General features: G+C 32.8%; 1 protein-coding gene across 12 annotated transcripts in view; it reads left to right on the forward strand.

The window, feature by feature from the left end:
• Positions 1 to 20,342, forward strand: part of LOC132702748 (CUGBP Elav-like family member 1) — a 339,946-nt gene that overhangs the window by 279,834 nt on the left and 39,770 nt on the right. Inside the window, exon 1 of one of the 12 annotated variants that reach the window (XM_060671482.1) lies at positions 19,164 to 19,598. The exons of the other annotated variants lie outside the window; for them this stretch is intronic. Coding sequence (XP_060527465.1) covers positions 19,490 to 19,598 — 109 coding nt within the window. The 5' untranslated portion in view covers positions 19,164 to 19,489. Of the gene's footprint in view, positions 1 to 19,163; positions 19,599 to 20,342 lie in introns of those variants that run through there. 12 annotated transcript variants of the gene reach the window in all.

Genomic DNA, 20,342 nt, shown 5'->3' on the forward strand with positions numbered 1-20,342 from the left:
TCGACTGTATGTCTATAGCTCGCCCAATTTAAATTGCTCGAGTGTGTTTTGCGCGCAAATTTTCGATAAAAAATTATTCTCCTACAAAAGTTGCGGAATTGGCAGAACCATTCGCACGTATATTAAATATTTTTAGATCGTATCAATTTTTTTTTACCTTCCATTCTAAAGCGATATGAAACTTAAACGCAATAGAGTGCATTTTTAAGAGCACGCATACGGATAAAGCTCGAACCACACATGTCCGGTCAATATCAGTTTTCATCAGAGAACCAAAGTTTCGGAAAATAAAATCGTATTTACTTCCAATAGCAAATTAAATAGTATGTTCTTAGCAATACACCGAAATAGTTCATTTAAAACTATTAACTTTTAACTGGGCAGATATTTTCCGTGCACTATACTTATTCTTTCTCAGTTTTGTTTAATTCATTCTGCTTGTATATTGCAAATAAATTTAGGAAAAATTAGGTATGTCCAGATTTCCTTTTCTATTGGGCGTTCCATGTGAAAGAAATATGTCCACAACACAGAACTTGACAGACTGGTAGTTTGTCAGTGTTTTAATGACAAAGATAATCATCTCCTGTAGTCAGATTAATTCGTCTTTAGTTGATATTTATATAGGTGTTCCACAAGGATCGGTTTTAGGTCCTGTACTATTTACCATCAAATCAATGATGTATATTCCGATGACATTTTCATTTCAGATAGGTGCGTACTTTTATTGCAGAATAAATGCAACGATATATAAATATGTTCTAGTCTCATTTTGAAGATAGATGATTGTCCAGAGTGTTAAATTTTTAGGTATTATAATTGATGAGAATCTAAACTACAAAAATGACTGCGAATTCTGTATTTCTCGGTTGAACTCGAATATTTACATGCTGAGGACTTTGCACGCTGTACAGACGGAATCATAATTATTACAAATATATTACTCTCGCATTGAATGTCGTCTACGATACGGAATAATACTATCGGTTTGGTCTATACAGCACATAAAAGAACCATTCGTTGTATTGCTGGAGTACCGAGCTCTTATTCTTCCAAAAATTTATTTAATATATACGGTATCCTGAACTTACCAATTTTGTTTATATTCGAGCTCAGAATATATACATATACATATATATACAAAAATGAAAACAACTTTACTCAAAATAAATATATTTAATCTTTTAACACCAGACAGACAGCAAAACAAAATTCATATACCTATACTGGGACTGTAAGTCTTTAATCGTCTTCCTGATGAAATAAAATGAAACTTTTTAACACATTTTAAAATAAGATTGACACAGTATCTACTGCAAAAATCTTATACACTGTAAATAGTTTTGATTTGATTGATTTGATTATGTGATTATATATATATATATATATATATATATATATATATATATATATATATATATATATATATATATATATATATATATATATATATATATATATATATATATATATATATATATATATATATTTTCACGTATTGATTCACGGATGGAAAAATGTGATGACACTATATTCCGGGATATCATCCGTTTGCTTGTTGAACTCCGACTGGAATCCTGCAGACATTTCGCCAAAATCTCACTTGGCATATTCAATGCTCGCGCTCCGAGTGTTCGAAGTGTTTTCGAAGCGCGAGCATTGAAGATGGCAAGTGAGATTTTGGCGAAACGTCTGCAGGATTCCAGTCGGAGTTCAACAAGCGAACGGATGATATCCCAGAATATAGTGTCATCATATATATATATATATATATATATATATATATATATATATATATATATATATATATATATATATATATATATATATATATATATATATGATGACACTATATTCTGGGATGTTATTTAAAACTTTTTTTTGTTTGACAGTTCCTATACAAATGGATAAAACATTTGTCTGTATGGAAAATAAAAGTATTATTATTATTATTGGCATTTTAAAGATTGTTTTTCCTTCAAGGGCGTAGTGGGCTATAATATTACCTAAAAGTTGCACGGACTAGACTCCAAATTCAATTAGTTTATGCACTGACAACTATAGGAAAAAGTGTGGCCATTGACCATTTATGTACACTACTGGTACTAATGGCGATTATTTTCTTTGTTAATACTAATGACAGATAACTGTAATAAGCGTTTTGTCGAAGGCAAATCGTTCGTTGTCGTCGTTTGTGGTATCATTTTTGTAGGGTCTTATGGTGCACGTTCTAATTTACGCACTTGCCATTGACCTGTTGCGCTGGTGAATTATCATTGATTGATTAAATGCTTCCAAAGTGAACTGAACTTTTATTACTTTTATTGAAACTCGTCCATATGCTCTACGAATACTTACTGCATACCGTTTTCTAGCCACGGGTGGAGTGATACGTAAAACTACCGCGCATGCGCGTACAGTCGCTGTGTTGCGGCAAATTTAAAAGTTTTTCTGAGATCGAACAATTTTAATTGTTCATCCTTCTTCGGACTAAGTAATTCTGATATTAATTGACTATTTCTGAATATGATTTTTTTTATAGAAAACTTAAAATTCTAATAATTTGTTAATAAACAAACATTTTCCTAAATATTGTCAAGATTCTTGTATTCCGTATGGTTGCAAACACCTCTTGCATATTACATGATCTAAATAAATTACTCATTGAGCTATTATATAGATATAATATGATTCTATAAATAAAGCATTTCGATGTAATAGCGCAATTTTATCATTTGTATGGCTTTATAGCAAATATTTTTTGTATTATTACCAAATAAATAAGATTTACTCTAAAAAAATTTCAAATTTGCCCTTTTTAGAAAAAAAAATATTAAATTAAATGCAAATTATTAATATTATATTAATATATAATATGTAAACCATTTTTGAAATAACATTCATGAAAAAGTACCTTATGCAATTTTCTGATTTTTTAAGTATTAAAATTTGTGTACGCTTGCTTCGGAAGTTTTTTAAGGGGTTAGATAGCCATAAATTTTATTTTATACAAGTTTTAAAAAATAAGTTATTTAGTCACCAAATGTTAATGTGTAAATAATTTCGGTTCTAATACATAAACATTTATACAAATGAACAAGATAAGACAATCTTTTTCTGCTCTTTTCTATCACGCCGTTGCCATTCCAGTTTAGTTTTGGTTAGTTTTGGTTAGTCCAATGGTTGTCGATGCCAGATGATTTTTACTAGCACATTTTCGACTGAGCATTAAGACAGAAGAAGATTTGTATAAATAGTAATAATAACTGACAAGAATCGGTAAAAAAAATTGGCTATTATTATATTCCGTCATTTTCGGAATCTGGCTTTCAACCCCCAAAAATATATTCAGCCTAATCGGATCGGAAGCGCAACAAAAATACGTATATTTTCTTAGAGTGGATTTTGATTACCCGAAAGCTACTGACAGTAAATGAATCACGTTGGCCTAAAAGCATTTTTAATGAAATAATCGGCTTAAAGCTAAATATGTTTCCTATCGAAGCGGCGACGCATCAATCAGATTAATCGAATACTTTTTCCAATTTTCGTATTTTTCTAACTGCATTGGCAATCGGCTTAGTGCACACGGTAAAGCCGGCATTTTCTGCTGTCTACTAAAATGTACAACGTTTGTACGTGTTTGAGGATTACGAGTTTGCAAAAAAAAAATTAATCCGATCTGTATTAGGCATATTGTAAAAGGATTTTCATAATAAAAACACTTCTCGCTTAAACGAGGTTATATAAGGACGTTTTTTTGTTAGTATTTGGTTTTACAACAACCGTATTCTTCAAAGTTTCACACCTCTGTCAACGCCATTGATATTAAAAAAAAGAAATTGCTACACTATTTATAACATCCAGAAATAGCGCTATTTATATCAGTTTGTATCAGTTAAAAAAAACTAAAGACGGTTTAAAAAAGGATCAAAGTAAACAAAAATGAAAAACCTTATTGAAATAATTTTATTGATTGAAAACGCAATCATATATACAAACCACATACGAAATTAGACATTAAAAACAAAAAGCATAGACTTGACAATATGAAAATTTTTATTGAAGTAAGTGCAATAAAATTCGAAGTCCGATGTCCAAAAAACATGTTACTGTTATTTTGTTATTTATATAAGCTGTTGAGGACATTGTAATGGAATATATGTAGACCATCGTGACTTTCAGGCCTTTAAACAACTGAACTGAAATGTGGTTTACCTTTTTCCTGGTTCTGTGTCTTCCTTCTTGTCTAACACATCAACTATTACTATCACTATTAACCGCCCCTCACTGCAATATTGCCAAGTTGTATATGGTTACTAAATGCGTACCTTTTTGATACTTATAGTGTTGATTTTTTTAACGAACGAACAATATTGATGAGTGCTTGGTTTATAATTCTCCCGTCGGGAGAATCTGAAATATCTGAATTTTCTGAATTGGAAACCTACACGAAATAGAAACTATTTAGGTATGTATAGTGCTTCATATTATTCTAACGGGCAGTTTTTAGTTTAGTGAATACTATGAAACAGCTTAATACCAATAGTGTGAAAACAGTACCTCCTTAATCAAATCAAATCAAATTAGTGACGAAAGTAGTGACGAAACCAGTTTTGTTTTCACTCACAAGTTTTAATTATTTAAACTAAACTTGTGTGTTTTTTTAATGGAATGGGATGTCTTTTAATTTTTATACCCTTGTAATTAACTTTTCAAAAATATATAACACATATGAGCCATTTCAAATGTTTCAAATCTATCTTTTGTTTTAAGATTCAGGTTATCGATAATTATCAGTTATCTGCCACAATAAACTTGTTGTGTGCGGGTGCTATATTAAATGCGCATTGATAAAACACCCCCATTTTCGTAATTGACTTATTTTCCAGAAGAGAAAAGAGAAATAAATAATAATTACAAAATGTCGAGACTGTTTGACAACTAAAGTATAATAGGAAAATGGCCACTGATTAAAAAAAAAGAAACATATATATTTTGTATTTAAAATAGGTGTATGTGGTATATATTTTTGACAAGCTCATAACATGCCTAATAAAATTATTAAAGGACAAACACAAGTCTATTTTGCATCTCAACATTTGTAAATTTCATAATAAAACTGACTACGCCACTGGATCCTGTGTAAAAACCCTAGCCAGCTTTTCGTTTTCGATGAGTTAGCGCTTAACCGAACTAGAAATGGTGCCTAAAAATGCAATTTTTTCAAAATCACCTATTTAAAAATCCAATTGACCGCTTCTTAATTAACAGGTCAATTGACGAATTCTTAATTGACTAGTCAAGAAGTGTTTTAAATAACATCTTGCAATTGTAGAGTGTCTGCGTCTGCGAAGTCCTATTTAAAGTCTGTTCATAGATATAAGAAAGTGACTAACTGATACGAATTAAGGAAAGACCCGGGCAAGCTGTAAGAATGAAATATGGCCGAACAGATCCGTACTTTGCTTAGAATTTAATTATTTGGGGTTTTGTTAGGAAAGACACTAAACAATATTTATTTATTTCTGTATTTATTTATGTTTAAATCTAAAATAAAATTACAAATTATTTTTATTACCTACTTAAATTACTTAAAATTATTGACATAATATATCAGTATCACTATCGCTATCATCGCCTGTTCTGGTTATTATTTGTTCTATATTATTTGCAATATGGATATACGATTGTTCTGCTTTTTCTATATGTTTAACAGAATTTGCCCAACTTTGTGGAGGGATGTTAAAAACTTAGGTTTCTATAAGTTTGAGGACATTAGAGTTAACACGGGGAAAACATTGTTACGACGAATGGATGTTGGAATTTTCGTCAATGTGGCCGTTTCTTCTTGCTTGCTGGCACCACGTTCAATGAGAGTCAAATAAACATTGATTATAACTTCCTTAGTCTCAATAGAATATAGTTTTCTATATTTAGGCGGGAGCATCTCCTGAGATACACTAGATTCGCACATATTTTGCATAATTCGCACACGATTCAACACACGCTGTATTACACACGAAATAAGAATGATTACTAATAAACTTAAACTAGGTAGTAACCAAACCAAAGAATATTAAACACAGGTAGGTATAAAATGATTTTCTATTCTATTGTATGTTAATGACCACCCCTGGATAATTCCTTTCAAAAGCAATTGTCACTTTCTTATATCTATGAATAGACCATACCTATAGCCCTCTCCAAAGAATATTCAAATACGATACTAAGCGATTCGGGGAATCCCGATAATAATATCGACAAAACGACGCGCTGGCGACGTAACGCACAATATAAATAAATAAACATAAATTTCATGATTTTTTTAAACTTTTCTCGGTCAATTGACAAAAAAATTTACCCCGTCTATTCCACAACTTTACTAGCTATATCTCTTTGTGTCACCTTTTAACAAAGTCGCCTTAGGTCACGCAGATACACCGTAAAACACACTCGATATTCTAAATACCAAATAAACAAATATTTCACACATAAATGATTTCTGCGAAGCGAAAGTAGACCTCAAAAATTTTGTTTGTCTTATAATATCGCGCACAACCTAAACTATTACCGAGCGCAAATACCCGGCTTATCAACATCCTCGCGATAAGCGTTCCTTATCGTACCTTTTAAACTTACTTTCGGGAATATTGCGTGCGAGTGAAGCCTGTAGGAGGAATGTCTATACGCCTCTTTAAATAAATATGTGCAAAGGTGTCTGTCGACATCCGCACAGATGGTGAGATATATGTACGCGGTGTCGGGAAGTTTGGATTTCATTAACTGACATTTCTATTAAGATGTAGTGCCCGACCAAAGGAATTAATTTAATAAAATTGTAACGATAAACAATTGGAAATTTAATGGAAATGTGATGTATGTCTATAATTATATAAAGATAGTACTAGGTTTGTCAGCGAGAAAGTGTAAACCAAACTCTGTTTGGTAGTTTACACTAAGAAAATGAAAAAGCTGATTTTGATCGAAGTTCAAAAGAAACCGTAGGAGTAGAGCTTCACTGACTGACTTACCTACTGTTTAAACTCAAGAGAAAAGAAACAACTTTGGCCTCCTTCACCATTAGTGTGGAGAACAACATGTTTCTTTTCCCTTGAGTCTACCACTTCAGTTTAAGGGGTGGACGACTTTTGGAATTTTACTTAAAAACTGTTTTTAAATAGATATTTGAATATTCAGTAATGCATAATATTTAATGTGCATAAAATTGAATTTTAAAGTTTTAACAATTGTAATGTTTCCAGCATCTGTTGTATTTTCCTGATCGAACAGCGAAATGTTCTGGAGCTCGTCATTTAACAAGCATTACAAGACAACCAATTATACAATCATTTCATGGAACATACCTTTACATATCAAAATGCTTATTATGTAGCAAAATTTATCAAAAACAGATAATATAACATATAACATGCTTTAGAAAAATGAAAAAATACATACATATATTCATTTAGAATCTGTCCATGATGTATTTTTTTTAATTTCAATATGTTTTGATGTCATTCTTGAGTTGAACTAATTAAGCTAATCGACTGACTATTTCGGATTTTTTCAAAAAGCATTAATAAAAGAGTCATTCTACGTCGCTGACGTTGAACATAACTTCCTATTTAGATAACTTCAGAAATATAGGAACTTTCAAATAGTTTTCAACAATTAAAAAGTAATTATAAAAAAAGTCTTTGAATAACTGCATCAAAGTTTATGTATAAACAGAAAAACAATTATTTATAATCATTTCTAAGAAAAACGGAAACAACGGACGAATACATTTCCCAGAAGATTATTCAGATTACAGCCGTTAATTCTTTTTTCCATAGTTCGTAATATTCTTTTTTGTATTTTAATTGCTAAATATTTTAGGGCTGATTACCTTAAGAATATTATACGCCTTGTGTTCCTGGTTCGCTAACAAAAATATATATTTTTTTCAAAATTAGTTAGAAGTGTAACAAATGATTTTTTTTTGTAGCATCCGAATCTATTAGTAAACTATAGACCGTTCCATTAGGTTTTCAAAACTGCTATTTTCTCCGGGCAGATCTGGCAGAGCACTAACGTGAGTCCCTTCTGAGAGTCCCAATGTTTTTGTGTCCTACCGATCTTGCAGAAGAACTTTTCTAGGGGGAACAACCCACGCGTTTGCCCGGGCGGCAATTTTGGTTCTGAATGTGACGTTGAGGCTAATTTAGAATCAACCATACCAGTACGTCGTGTTCGTCTAAGAAGAAAAAAAACTAATTTTTAATATTTCTCATTTCATTTAATTTATTAGCATGTTACAAACATAAAAAATGTATGCAATCACTTATGGAAATAAAATATAATATGGAATAACAATTTGCGGGCATCAGGACATACATTAAAGCTGAACGAAGATTATCACAGAAAATTATCTCCGATGGGAGTCGAAGAGGTGCAATCATCTGACTCCAAGCTGTAAAGGGATTACTTTATTAAAAAAATATTTGCCTACGTTTTTGAACTTGTTTATTGGGAGTTGTTTTATCTCAGGCTTAAGTTTCTTAATAGTATATTATGCAACAAGTGCGGTAAACGGCATTTGACTTACGAGTTTATTTGAGACGAGTGTTTAATAAACGAGTAACTTAAAAAGTTTACCGAACGTGTTGCATACTATACTTTTTCTATGACCGTTAGTTTCTGGGTACAATTTCGCAAAACAACACGAATACATTAACTTACATTTCCGTCAGAATTGACAAACGTCAAAATTCAAAGCGTGGGAAATATCTCCGAAAACACCCGATTGCTCACAAAAATCCGTGCGGTAAAATTCCGGAAATGTCCGAAGTGGCTTAGATCCGTGGGAAACGAAACTGAAGTGGTAAAATGGCGTTTCCCGCAGGTTAGATCGGTGTGTAATTAGGCATTTTACAGACGGGAGTAGAAAAAATTTATGCACTAGTAATTTGAACATAGCCTACACGCATTAAGACTGAGGAAATCAGGTCTGAGGTTGTCCCCATTTTGTGTTTTGTAGGGGTGAACTTTATTCACCTGTAAAAAAACTGTTTCATTTTTGTAATCGTAAACTAGATACTTAAGTATATAAGCGCTTGGCAGTGTAAGAATTTTAAGCTTCGAAAATTTAGATCTAACATTCTTTCTGTATTTGAGGTTTGTGATTATTCTAATTATCCTACGTTGTAGGCCAAAGACTGTTGCTGCACCATTAGCCTGGCCCCAGTTTTATTAGACCTTAAAGCAAGTGGGAGTCAATTAGAGCAATAACATGCTACAATCTACAGTGCCCTTGGTCTGTGTGGCGACACCAATTTAGTTTAGGGTCTAAGAATTTTACACTTTGTCCATTATTTACTACGTCGATGTGCCTTTGAGAAATGATTAAAGAAACTGTTTTCCCTTCTTTGAGGGTTAAGCAATTTTTTGTAAACCTTAGCTCTTGTTGATTGAGAGTTAGCTTCAGCAAGTGTTTCAGTAAGATTTTTTTTATTTATCAAGGAAGTAGTGTCGTCCGCAAACAACGCCAGCTAACCATTCAAAATGGCTTCAGGATGGTCGTTGATATATATGAGAAAGAGGGTTGGTCCCATTACTGAGCCCTGCATAATCCCATTTCTCACTGCTAATGTAGTCGAGGTTTTATTGTTATAAACAACGAATTATTCCCTTTCCGCTAGGAATGACCAACTAGGCTTCGGCTCAAAATATCACAATTGTAATATTTTAATTTTTTAGTAGAGACGAGTGTTCCACACAGTCGAACCCCACTAATCGAAAATGCCAACGAAAAATATAAAATAGATTTTTTATTTTACCATAGATCAAGCTTTAAATGCACTAGAGGCTGGGATTGAACAACTTAGTCTACATAGTTAACATTTTCAATTGTTATATAGTAAACGGAGTAGAGTTAGACGAAGAAATTTTAGAAATATCTGCTCGTTTTTACATGTAGTACCCGGTTAAGGAGCTACAAAATGTCTTTTCGCCCAGGGATACCTTATCGCTAGAGCATTCGTTGCTGCACGTTACGTCACGTTAGTACACCACGAATGGAACGGAAATATTTCTTTAAGTGTATCAAACGCATAACATTATAGAGACCGCTTTAATCTCGGGTAGAAGGCGGTACCATTAGAGTTAATTAAGCACGCATTCGCAGGCCGCCTTGCGTTTCGGAATAAGTATCGTATGCCACATTTATTATAGGCAAACGTTGTTCTCGACAATGACATAGACACATGCTCAATTTAACGCGTAAATCGTGCGTTCATTTTTTTTCAACAGGCCGTTCCGTTCGATCCGGAAACGATTTTCTGTGCGCACTCCTAAATTATTCATCCATCACAGAATACTAACAAGTCGAGACATTTCGTTCTGCGTCTTGCTCAAAATATTTCGCAATTGTTTAAACAGCAGCGGACACCAATGATGGCAAGTTTTCCTACGAAGCATTTTACCTTTGGAACGGTTTGCCGCCGCGGGCATGTTTATTCAATCGCAGATTTTTCTAATGCAATCCTATTTTATGTGTCAGTAACGAAACAGAGGTGTGTGAATGTGCGGCGCGCTGTGCACTTTGCGATGCATCCTAAAACATGCGCGGCGCGACTTTTTTACGTTTTAGATTGTATCAAAATCGTGTGAGCAGGCGATTTGTTTGATTATTGGTTGGTTGGTGTGTTTACGACATTCATCTAATGCGTCAATTATCGTGCGCGTTTGAATAAAGTTACGTCTTACGTCTTAAGGCGACCTTCCGCGGAAGCAATATTTTTGAAACACGCAGACGTAGACAACAGGGTTGACTGTAGAACGTGAGCGCCATCTATCGAGTTAGAGTGGATGGCAAACTAACCAAAACTAATCCAATGCCGTTTTTCATAATATACACCTAGATCAGTTGGCGTCTACTCAAAATACAAAAATTTTACTATAAGCCACATTATTTGGTATCCATTTAATATGAGAACATTAATATTCATCGAAGAAACACATATACTACAGTACAGCAAACTACAGAACTACTTTTAACAGTTAGGTACTCTTATACTAGACGAGCACACCCAATACAGCAAAAATATTAATTTTTAATAAATTACTCGTCGAATCAATGCATTTTTTTAGTATCCATTCTTTAGCAATAATCAGCAGTTTTTACCGATAAACAAATGGTGCTTCTGCCCCAAAATTTTGACAGAAAAGTCGAATGTAATTTTTTTCGAAAGTATAGCCTATGTTTTTGCAATAATTCGCATTGAAATATGCGTATAAATAAGAGTTCGCGATTATCGTGCTAACGAACTGCATATATGAATGGCGTAATTGTTATCGCATATGCATACCCATTTATATATTTTAAATAAACGTACACGTGTGGTTATGTACCTTAGAATGATGTACGTGCACAAGTATTTGCGCTGAGAATTTCATGCTTGCAGAATTATTGTTCAGTTGTTGCAATCGATTTAACGTGATTCATATATCTCGACTGTAACAGTAGGTATAAACATCTGGCAGTTTTATTTTTCCTTTGGAAACATTTCTTAATTAGAAGGCACTTTTCACGACCACAGATGTACATTTAGGTTGAGTTATGCAATTAATTAATAACTTGTTGTTTTTCTCGGTCATGGCAAAATTGCTTTGTCATGAAATAAAAATATTAAAATTGTTCCATCGGGAACTGTGATAATTGTCGATCTGCGCAAAATGGAAAAACTCGAAAAAAAAAAGAAATTTTTCAGACCAAAGTAGATAACGGCAATTTACATATTTTAAATTATTTAAGGTGTAATGTTCTTGACAGATTTCATATATAATTTCAAATAAGTAACTTTCTTTATATAAAAGGGACTGCTAAGAAGTATAATAAGAAACTTCCACAATTACTTTCAAGTTAATTGTTGTAAAAGTAACAATTAAAATCATCCAATTTTAATATTTTATATTATTTATATTTAAAAATTAGGGTAGATTTCTCCGTAACTTTATATAAGAATGTATGTTTCGGATATTTATGGTTTAGAAATAGCCATTGAATCTATATTTCGGATATTTATAGTTTAGAAATAGCCATTTTGGTTATTTTAGCATATGTAAAGTATTCCGAAGATTTGAAAAATGCAATATATATTTAAAATAAGCAAATTAACGCCCACTTTCAGTATAATCTAAAGTGCCATGTTGAAATCATTTTAACCAGATCAATTTTCAATTTTTTTGCTAGTTTTCCCATAACAAATTAATGCCCCGTATAACTAACAAATAAATAATGTATTCGTATTTTGCTGGGTATTTACCAGCAATGTGGCTTGAATGTGTTTGATTTGGTGCCAATCCCGAAATCAGAGAAAATATTTATGAGAACAGAGTTTGTTTAAGTAACATTTCACACAGATGTTAATAAAGCTAGTCAAATCTCAGCGTGTTATTGCAATGGAATCAATTACGGCGCATTTTACATTAACTTGATAAGAGCGTAGTAAATTGTTAGCACAATTACAACCTAAATAAATCTTTTTTTTACATTTAAAATTCAAGTAAATTGGCGACACCTTGTTGACTTAATCCGGTAGTTAGTAGCGCTAATGTCTGATGCAGTTATTTTGCATTGATATTCGCGCAAACAACTATTATTCGTAATTCTATCCGAACAACAAAATTTGGTGTAATGAGAAATATTCACCACACCCTTCCCCGCTTATTCTTTTTAGGGCAAACTTGATTTCGTAAATAATGAGACCTAAGTGCATATTATGTTACTAATTAACACCATATATAAAATTATTTATTTTATCTTCATCAACAATATCTATCCGAGGAGAAATATTGAGAGAAAAAAAAGTGAGATGCAAAGGAAAAAAAGAAAGGAATAAATAGGATATTGTATATTTATTGTATTTTGTTTATACAAAAGTTGATGTAAATTTAAAGTATGTGACTTTAATTTTAGTGTTTCACCTTTTTAAACTATAGGCGTTAACATTTTAATAAAAGGAAATTGATTTTGAGAGTTGGGGCTTGGGTTTATTTGATCTTTTCTTCCTAAAATCACCTATGAATTCATACTCACAAGATTGAGTATATTATCTTGAAATACCCGACATAAATTAGATTTAAATTACATACATACAGGGTGCTCATATTCTTTTGGCTAAAAAATTGGGATACTTTTTATTTGAGCGCTTTTTGTAACACTCTATGGTATATATTACATTAAATTTCCAAGTTCCACTAATGGAAAACACAAATTGTGATCCCAGGTATTCTGTAAGTCTCGTGTATTAAAAATAAAGGCTAGTGGAGCTTTTAGTGCCAACGGTACCTACATAAATATTTAAATGTCCGCTAACTACAATGAGCCATTATCTTCATGATTAAAGTCATCCAAAGCCAAAATTATCGCGACGTATGCCAGTGGGCAGTTTTCGCTTTGCTCGGTTCGCATTTGGGACACGTGAATACGAAACCTTATACTTAAAACATTACTTTGCCTATGCTGTGGCCTTAAAGTTACACAATACACAGAGGTTGCGAGAGCTTTCGGATAGTTTTAGAATTTAAGCACGTCCGGCCAATAAAATAGGTAACTAACGTTTTTGTTCAAAATTTCTCTGTCGCAATTAGGCAAGGTAATTTAAAAATCGCTTTTCTAAATTAAACGCGCTAATTTTTCGACGACAGACGTACGTACTTCGAGTAGGTTATGCCGACAGTGGCGTAGAAAACCGTAATATGTGTTTAACGAATTTACCTATAAATGGAACTGTCGCAATTTAAAACTTGACGAAAGACGAATCGTTTTCTTTTTTTTTAATTCACAATTCTTTCAGAAAATTTCTTAAAAAGTAAATTTTATTTAAAAAATTGTAAATCTTGCAATTTGCATTATATTTCGCAAAAAAAACTAAGAATTGTAAATTTGCACATTTTTACGAAATTGTGTACAAAATGCGAATTTTCTAAATAGTTTATGAATTTGCTACGAAATTATTTAATAAAATTGTGAATTGTACCGTTACCTTAAAGAAAAGTGTGAATCAAAAAACTTAAAAAAAAAAACACACTTTTTATGAAATTTAAACAAAAGTGTGAATCCAAAAAAAGTAGGTATGAGTTAAATAATAAATGACGATAATAAATAATATTTCCATGTAATGGTCAAATGTATCAATAAGAGTATTCTAAATTCCATTTGATGCGACTCCATTACATACATGATGGTTACTAAACCTGACCCGACCTAATTATTGGAAAAAATAATAAAGGCACAGAACTTATTTATACGAAATCAAAACGCAGCACTAAATAGTCTCAATCTTTTCATACAGATAATTACAATACAGAGATTGAATGATTCTTCCCTATTGTTATTTATTTATTCTCTATTATTCAGAATCTGAATATTTGAGGTTGGAATTTATTGTTCTACTTATAGGAAAGGACTTATTATTCTTATGCCTGCAGCTATTTGCTATTTGCTAAAACGTAAAATGCAAGAATTTCATGAAATATATATATTTTTTTAAAATAAAGCGAGCAATTAAATTAATTAAATTTATAATTTAAAAACGCCGAGTTGATTCAAATGTTTCAAAAACATTTTTTTTGTTAGAAACATTAGCAAACTTCTACATCCAATCAACCAATGGTAAGAAATATTTGAATTTTATTGAGTTGAAAATTGATCCCAATGACTGATAAACATGAAATTTTTGCATTAATATTTTTAAGTGCTATTTAATCGATATACTTATGTATATATCTAAATATAAAATCACGTTCAATGTGGCTATATGTTTATATTTTTGAGTTAAACGGCCAAAAAAAAATCACTACGTCACTGCTATCGGAAAAACGTTTATAATATATAAATAGAGCATCCGCCTGACGTCGCCAGAAGAAAAATTACTTGTTTTCTTTATTTATAAAACATTTTTTCTCGACCCAGATACATTAGGAAGTGCGTTTATTTTTTTAAATATTAATACCTGTTTATAATTGTAAATGATGTAATACACAATTTTATTAGTAAGACGAAACAATTGTCATTGTAAATGACACAATGCTGGGAAGCCATCCTCGAAGGAAACAATATACGTTGACAATAATTTACCGACAACGTAAGAACTGTTATTTATGGAAATTGCAATGGCCGCGGCGCCAATTCAATGTGACCAGAACTCTAAGGTCGAGAGTCGTTATATTCAGAGGACCCATTATATAACCTTTGGCTTTTAAAAGCAAAGCTTTCCAAGAGGTAACGTTGTTTTGTAAATTAAAAATTTCGGAAAATCCGATCCCATTAAGTTAACTCAATAAAATTGCTACAGAATCTTCGTAAGTTTGTTTCCATCGTAGAACCAATCGATCACTACGAGATTAAGATACGTGGTATATTTCTTAGGATTTTCGGTGAAGGGATTGTCAGTCCTTTTTTCTAACGTGCTTAAAACATCTATCCCCAGTAGGAATGAAAATAATTATTTAATTTGCGCAAATTTATTTCAAAGTTTCAAATTCGCTCGGAAATCGTTTATTTTCCAATATACAGGGTGTATAGCGGTGCGTCAGGACCGAGATCATTTTAAGAAAAAAACTTTACCCAATTTTTAAGATAGGTTGTGGCAGGCTAACTAGGTCTTCAAAATTAATTTAATTAAATAATTAATTTGAGCAATCGAATAACTTTAATTTAAATATTTTAGCTGAGAACGGTGCATTTGACAAATAAACGCAACAGGTGATTTTTGCAAAAATGACTACACTATCCAAAGAAAGTATTCAGCTCAAAAAATGTTATATAAAAAAAAATCATGAAAATTTTAGCCCCGTGTACCTTAAAAATTAGGACCATATAGCTACTAAAGATACATGTGCCTATGCAACTATGAAATATTTTTTGGGAGAGTCCACGAGATTTAAAATCTCGTTTTTAACCGATGGCCTTGCAACCAACATGGCCGATCGTTAATAAGTTTGGATGCGGCATTTTTACACCCTTATTTTCTTAAAATATGTCCAGATCCCATTAAATCTTCAGGCAAAAATAAGTTAAGTATGTGGATATCGCTGTTTACAAAGAAAACTCAGAAGCATACAGCGATTTTTATTTGGTTAAGACGTTTAAGATGATATGAAGCTTTTTCTTAAAATGAATCCAAGAATTATGTCCTTCAGTATTTACACACCATTAAGGAATGCCCTGTATATAGTGTCTTGAACCATGTTGGTATCTTTTTACACAAGTATTATACAAAAAATGTCCAATAATTAAGTTCATTCATTTTTTAGTTCCTACCGAATGGAATGCGAATGGTTTTCTCTTTCTAACATTAAAAATGTTTGATATCAATAGGGCAGCCAAATTCTTGTTAAAATAATATCACACTTAACATTTAATAATTTCGTTTTGAGATGTATAATATAAATCTGTTCCTTAAAATCCGGTATTTCATTTGTAAATAATAGTTTTGACATTAAAAACAGTCTATTTTTAAGATATAAAAACTTTATTTTTGTGATCACTACTGGACTTGACATCCAGACATGACAGAAAATATACAATAGATCATTAACTAGTGCAACTTTTTAGTCTGCTTCTTTTATCATAAACGCTGTTCCGGTTATTACAAAAAAATTCAGTATGACAATTATGAATCCAATTGGCTCCCGCGAAAATCAATGTAACCATTTATTTAACAAAAACTTTTTTTCATATTAGGCGGCGACTTTTTCATCCCCTGATATTGATACTTCTTCGTAGCTTACCAATATTTTTAATAAATAAACAAAATAAGCATAAGTATTTGAAGACTAGAAATTATAGGACACATATCTATGTTATCCGTTATCTATGTCAAAATCTCTCGAATTGAAATTGAAATACAAAATTTCCAATTAAAAATTTATAAACTCCGCCACAAACCCGCCACTAAGTGTATACTTTTCAAAAATCATGGCTCGAACCCAACGGCCCAAAACAAGGCACACCCCGTGCACTTCATTGAACAGTTCTGTCGTTGTTAACAGTTTTACCTACTTCTACTACTTCATTTATTTAGCTTCGGTAACAATAGAATAATTTGTTTGAACTTTCAAACAAGGTAATTATTGTTGTCTTGTTTAAGTGCATCGCACAATGATAACGAAACTGTGTTCACCAGTTGCTATTAAAAAAACGCAAAATTTTCTGTGACACCTAAATGAAACATAACCCACTAAATTAATTTTTAAATTACGGTTAGACTGTGGTTATTTCCAAAAGTCAATTATCATGACCGATTATAATTAGTAATTACAATTTTGGAAACAACCGAAGAAAATCGTCAGGTAAATATAATTTTATATACATATATCAAGTTATTCTTTACAAGTGCGTAAAAGCGCTGATAAAAGTAATACATGAGATTTTAAAATTTGAATGCGGAACCTGAATTCGTAGCAGGATCCCGCTTATGTGGTGATTTGGAGCTAGAAAAAATTCCAGGTTGAATTGAAAACTCTACTGATCAGGAGTGGGATATTATCCGAAACCAAATACAGAACACGAACAATTTAAAACAATTACATACATAGGAGAACCTAGCGAAAAAGTTTCAAAACATTTGTCAAAATGTGGTTTAAAAAGAGCTTTCAGAACTAACAACACAATAGGAAAATATTTACAAAACAATAAATCGAATTGTCCAAAATCCCAAAAATCAGGTGTCTACAGGTTGAAATGCGGATCTTGTCCTAAAATTTATATTGCACAAACAGGTAGATCCTTCAAGAAACGCATTAACGAACATATAAGAGCGTTTAAAAACAATAGTCTAGATTCTAATTATGCTACACACTTAAACACAGAAAAACACATTTTTGACGACAATTTTGATGTATTACACACAGGCACAAAAAGTAGAAAATTAAATTTATTGGAAGCCATGGAGATTAACAAAATGAGATATTCAAATGTATTGCTTAACGATCAATTAATTTTAAATACCTCTCCTTTATTGAACTTAAATTCTCGCAGCAACATTAATTAAGGTTTTATGGTCATTTTTCGGTATATATAGTAGCAGGTAGTTTGTAAATATTACATTTGATAAAGACACGGTGTTGTCGAAACAATTGTCATGTCATAATATATAATTTTGTGAAAATCTGAACTTTTATTTCTTATTTATTTTGATAAATGGATTTTCATCAAGTAAAAGCCACCTCAATTCAATTAGCCAAGGAACTTGAATTCGTAGCAGGATTCCACTTATGTGGTGATTTGGAGCTAGAAAAAATTCCACGCTGAATTGAAAACTTTACTGATCAGGAGTTGGATATACTCAATTTTTGTAATTAATAAATAAGTGGAAAATTTAATCGGGAGGGTTGTAGGTGCTAAATTTAAACAAAATCCTGAACAATTCCTTTAAAGCGCCAATAAAATTAATACATTAACGTCCGAGTTTAGTAAATATAATAAGTAGGTAATAAGGGTGCTAAAGTTAAAGGGCACATAAATAGCGCCGCCAACAAAATTTTTTAGGCTTGACAGGACAAGTTGGTAGTGTCACTTTATAAAACTGAGCAATAAAAAAAGCTGTTTAATAAATATATTAATAAAGTATTAAAAAAGTATTAAAAAAAAGAGGCGCGAAATAAAATGTTATTCGTAAAACCTTCAACTAAACGAAAACCTTCATCGAAACATTTTATATTACATGTATATTATTTTTCAATTTAATTTTTGAAATAGGTGCAAAATTGAAATTAACATATTTTTTATTTGTCAAAAAGTGGGAGGGTCGGTAAAAAAGTGGAATTCTCCCGCCCAAATCGGGAGGCTTGTTTAAGTACTAACAATTAATGTTTGCACGAACACACCCGGCCGAACAAAACGTCGACAAATAAATAAAAAACGCGCGCGTCAAAACACACCGCCTACGAAACGGCCGTTGAGAAAAAACCTCCTCGGTTTTCGCACCACCACGACCACTGAATAGCTCGCATATAGGTAATACGCGTCGAAACGTCAAACATTGCGCTGCGTTTAACGTCGCGACCGCGGCGTTTACGCCACACACGTGACCGGAGGAAGTACAACCCCCGCCATGAGCCTCGGGCATCGTTCATTTGTCATTCGGCAAACGTTTTAGGTACCGCGATCGAGACGTCCGGCACCCAACACAAAGTGATATATTTGTATTCGTCACTTCAAGTCAGCGGTGTCGTTCGGGTACGTTTGCGAGTTAAACGATTCGTGTGGAAGTTATGGTCGCTCAGTTATGCGAGTGGACGCGTTAAAGTCCGCGACTGTCGCACCTGTACTAGTCTGTGTGCGCGTTCGGGCGACGGGAAACGCGGTGGACAATTATTAACGATTACGATGTCGATGTTATAATCGTGTCAGGCGGGCGTGTGCCAGCGACTGAAGGGAGACTGCAGTAGCAGCAGCAGCGGCGGCAGGAGTGAGAAACGCAAAACGCCGTGTGCCATGAAAAGCAGGACGACGACGGTCAAAGCCGCCCCCAATTCGGCGTATCCCGCGATCGGTTCGAACTATTGGCAGCCCGCGCCGATACCTAGTCCATATTTGGTTCCAGGTACGACACAGATTTCATTATTAGAGCCCTCGATTCGCCCTACAGCTGAACTAGAGGTCTGGGCGTCCTGGAAATCTTAGGGTATTTCTTGGTGGGAAGCCTGTAGGTATCTCGAGGTATATTTTCCTTCCTTTTAGCAAAATTTAGAAAACAACCAATGAAAATTCTTCGTGAATAGTTTCCAAAATAACATCCTCCACAAAAAGGCGTATGATTTTTAACTTTTTTAATAGCCAGATAGATGTCCACAATGTTTCGTTAGTTAATATTTTTCAACACGAAATAATGAACGGTTTTTCTTTTTCATCTTTTGCCTTATCCTCAATGGATGTTGGCGATTAATTTGGCCCATCTAATGTGCAGATTCACAGATCTCATTTTCTGTCCATTGTCTTAGGTTTCGCGGCCACGATGCTCTTGGTCTTCCAGATTCTCCTTTATCGTTCAGCTTGCAGCGGAAGTAGGTCATATTTCTGGTTCCGTATAACATGCCCGAATTATGAAAGTTTACGTTCTTTGATTAAGCTTAAAACGTCTTTGTTTTCTCATAGGATGTAGAAAATCTGCGCTATCATTTGGTATATTTTACTTATTTGCAATTGGAGATAATCTTATGGCTCCCAAGTACTGCAAGGATTGCTCATAGATCGGGTAAAAACGGTAGGCGGACGGTAGATGGACGATTTATTTGAAGTTTGGTTTGAATGAGTAATTCCCTGAAATCATCGGTCACTGGTCTTTCGG

This window comes from Cylas formicarius, unplaced genomic scaffold (genome assembly GCF_029955315.1).
Source record: "Cylas formicarius isolate icCylForm1 unplaced genomic scaffold, icCylForm1.1 PGA_scaffold_6__28_contigs__length_40554024, whole genome shotgun sequence".
Classification (NCBI taxonomy): domain Eukaryota; kingdom Metazoa; phylum Arthropoda; class Insecta; order Coleoptera; family Brentidae; genus Cylas; species Cylas formicarius.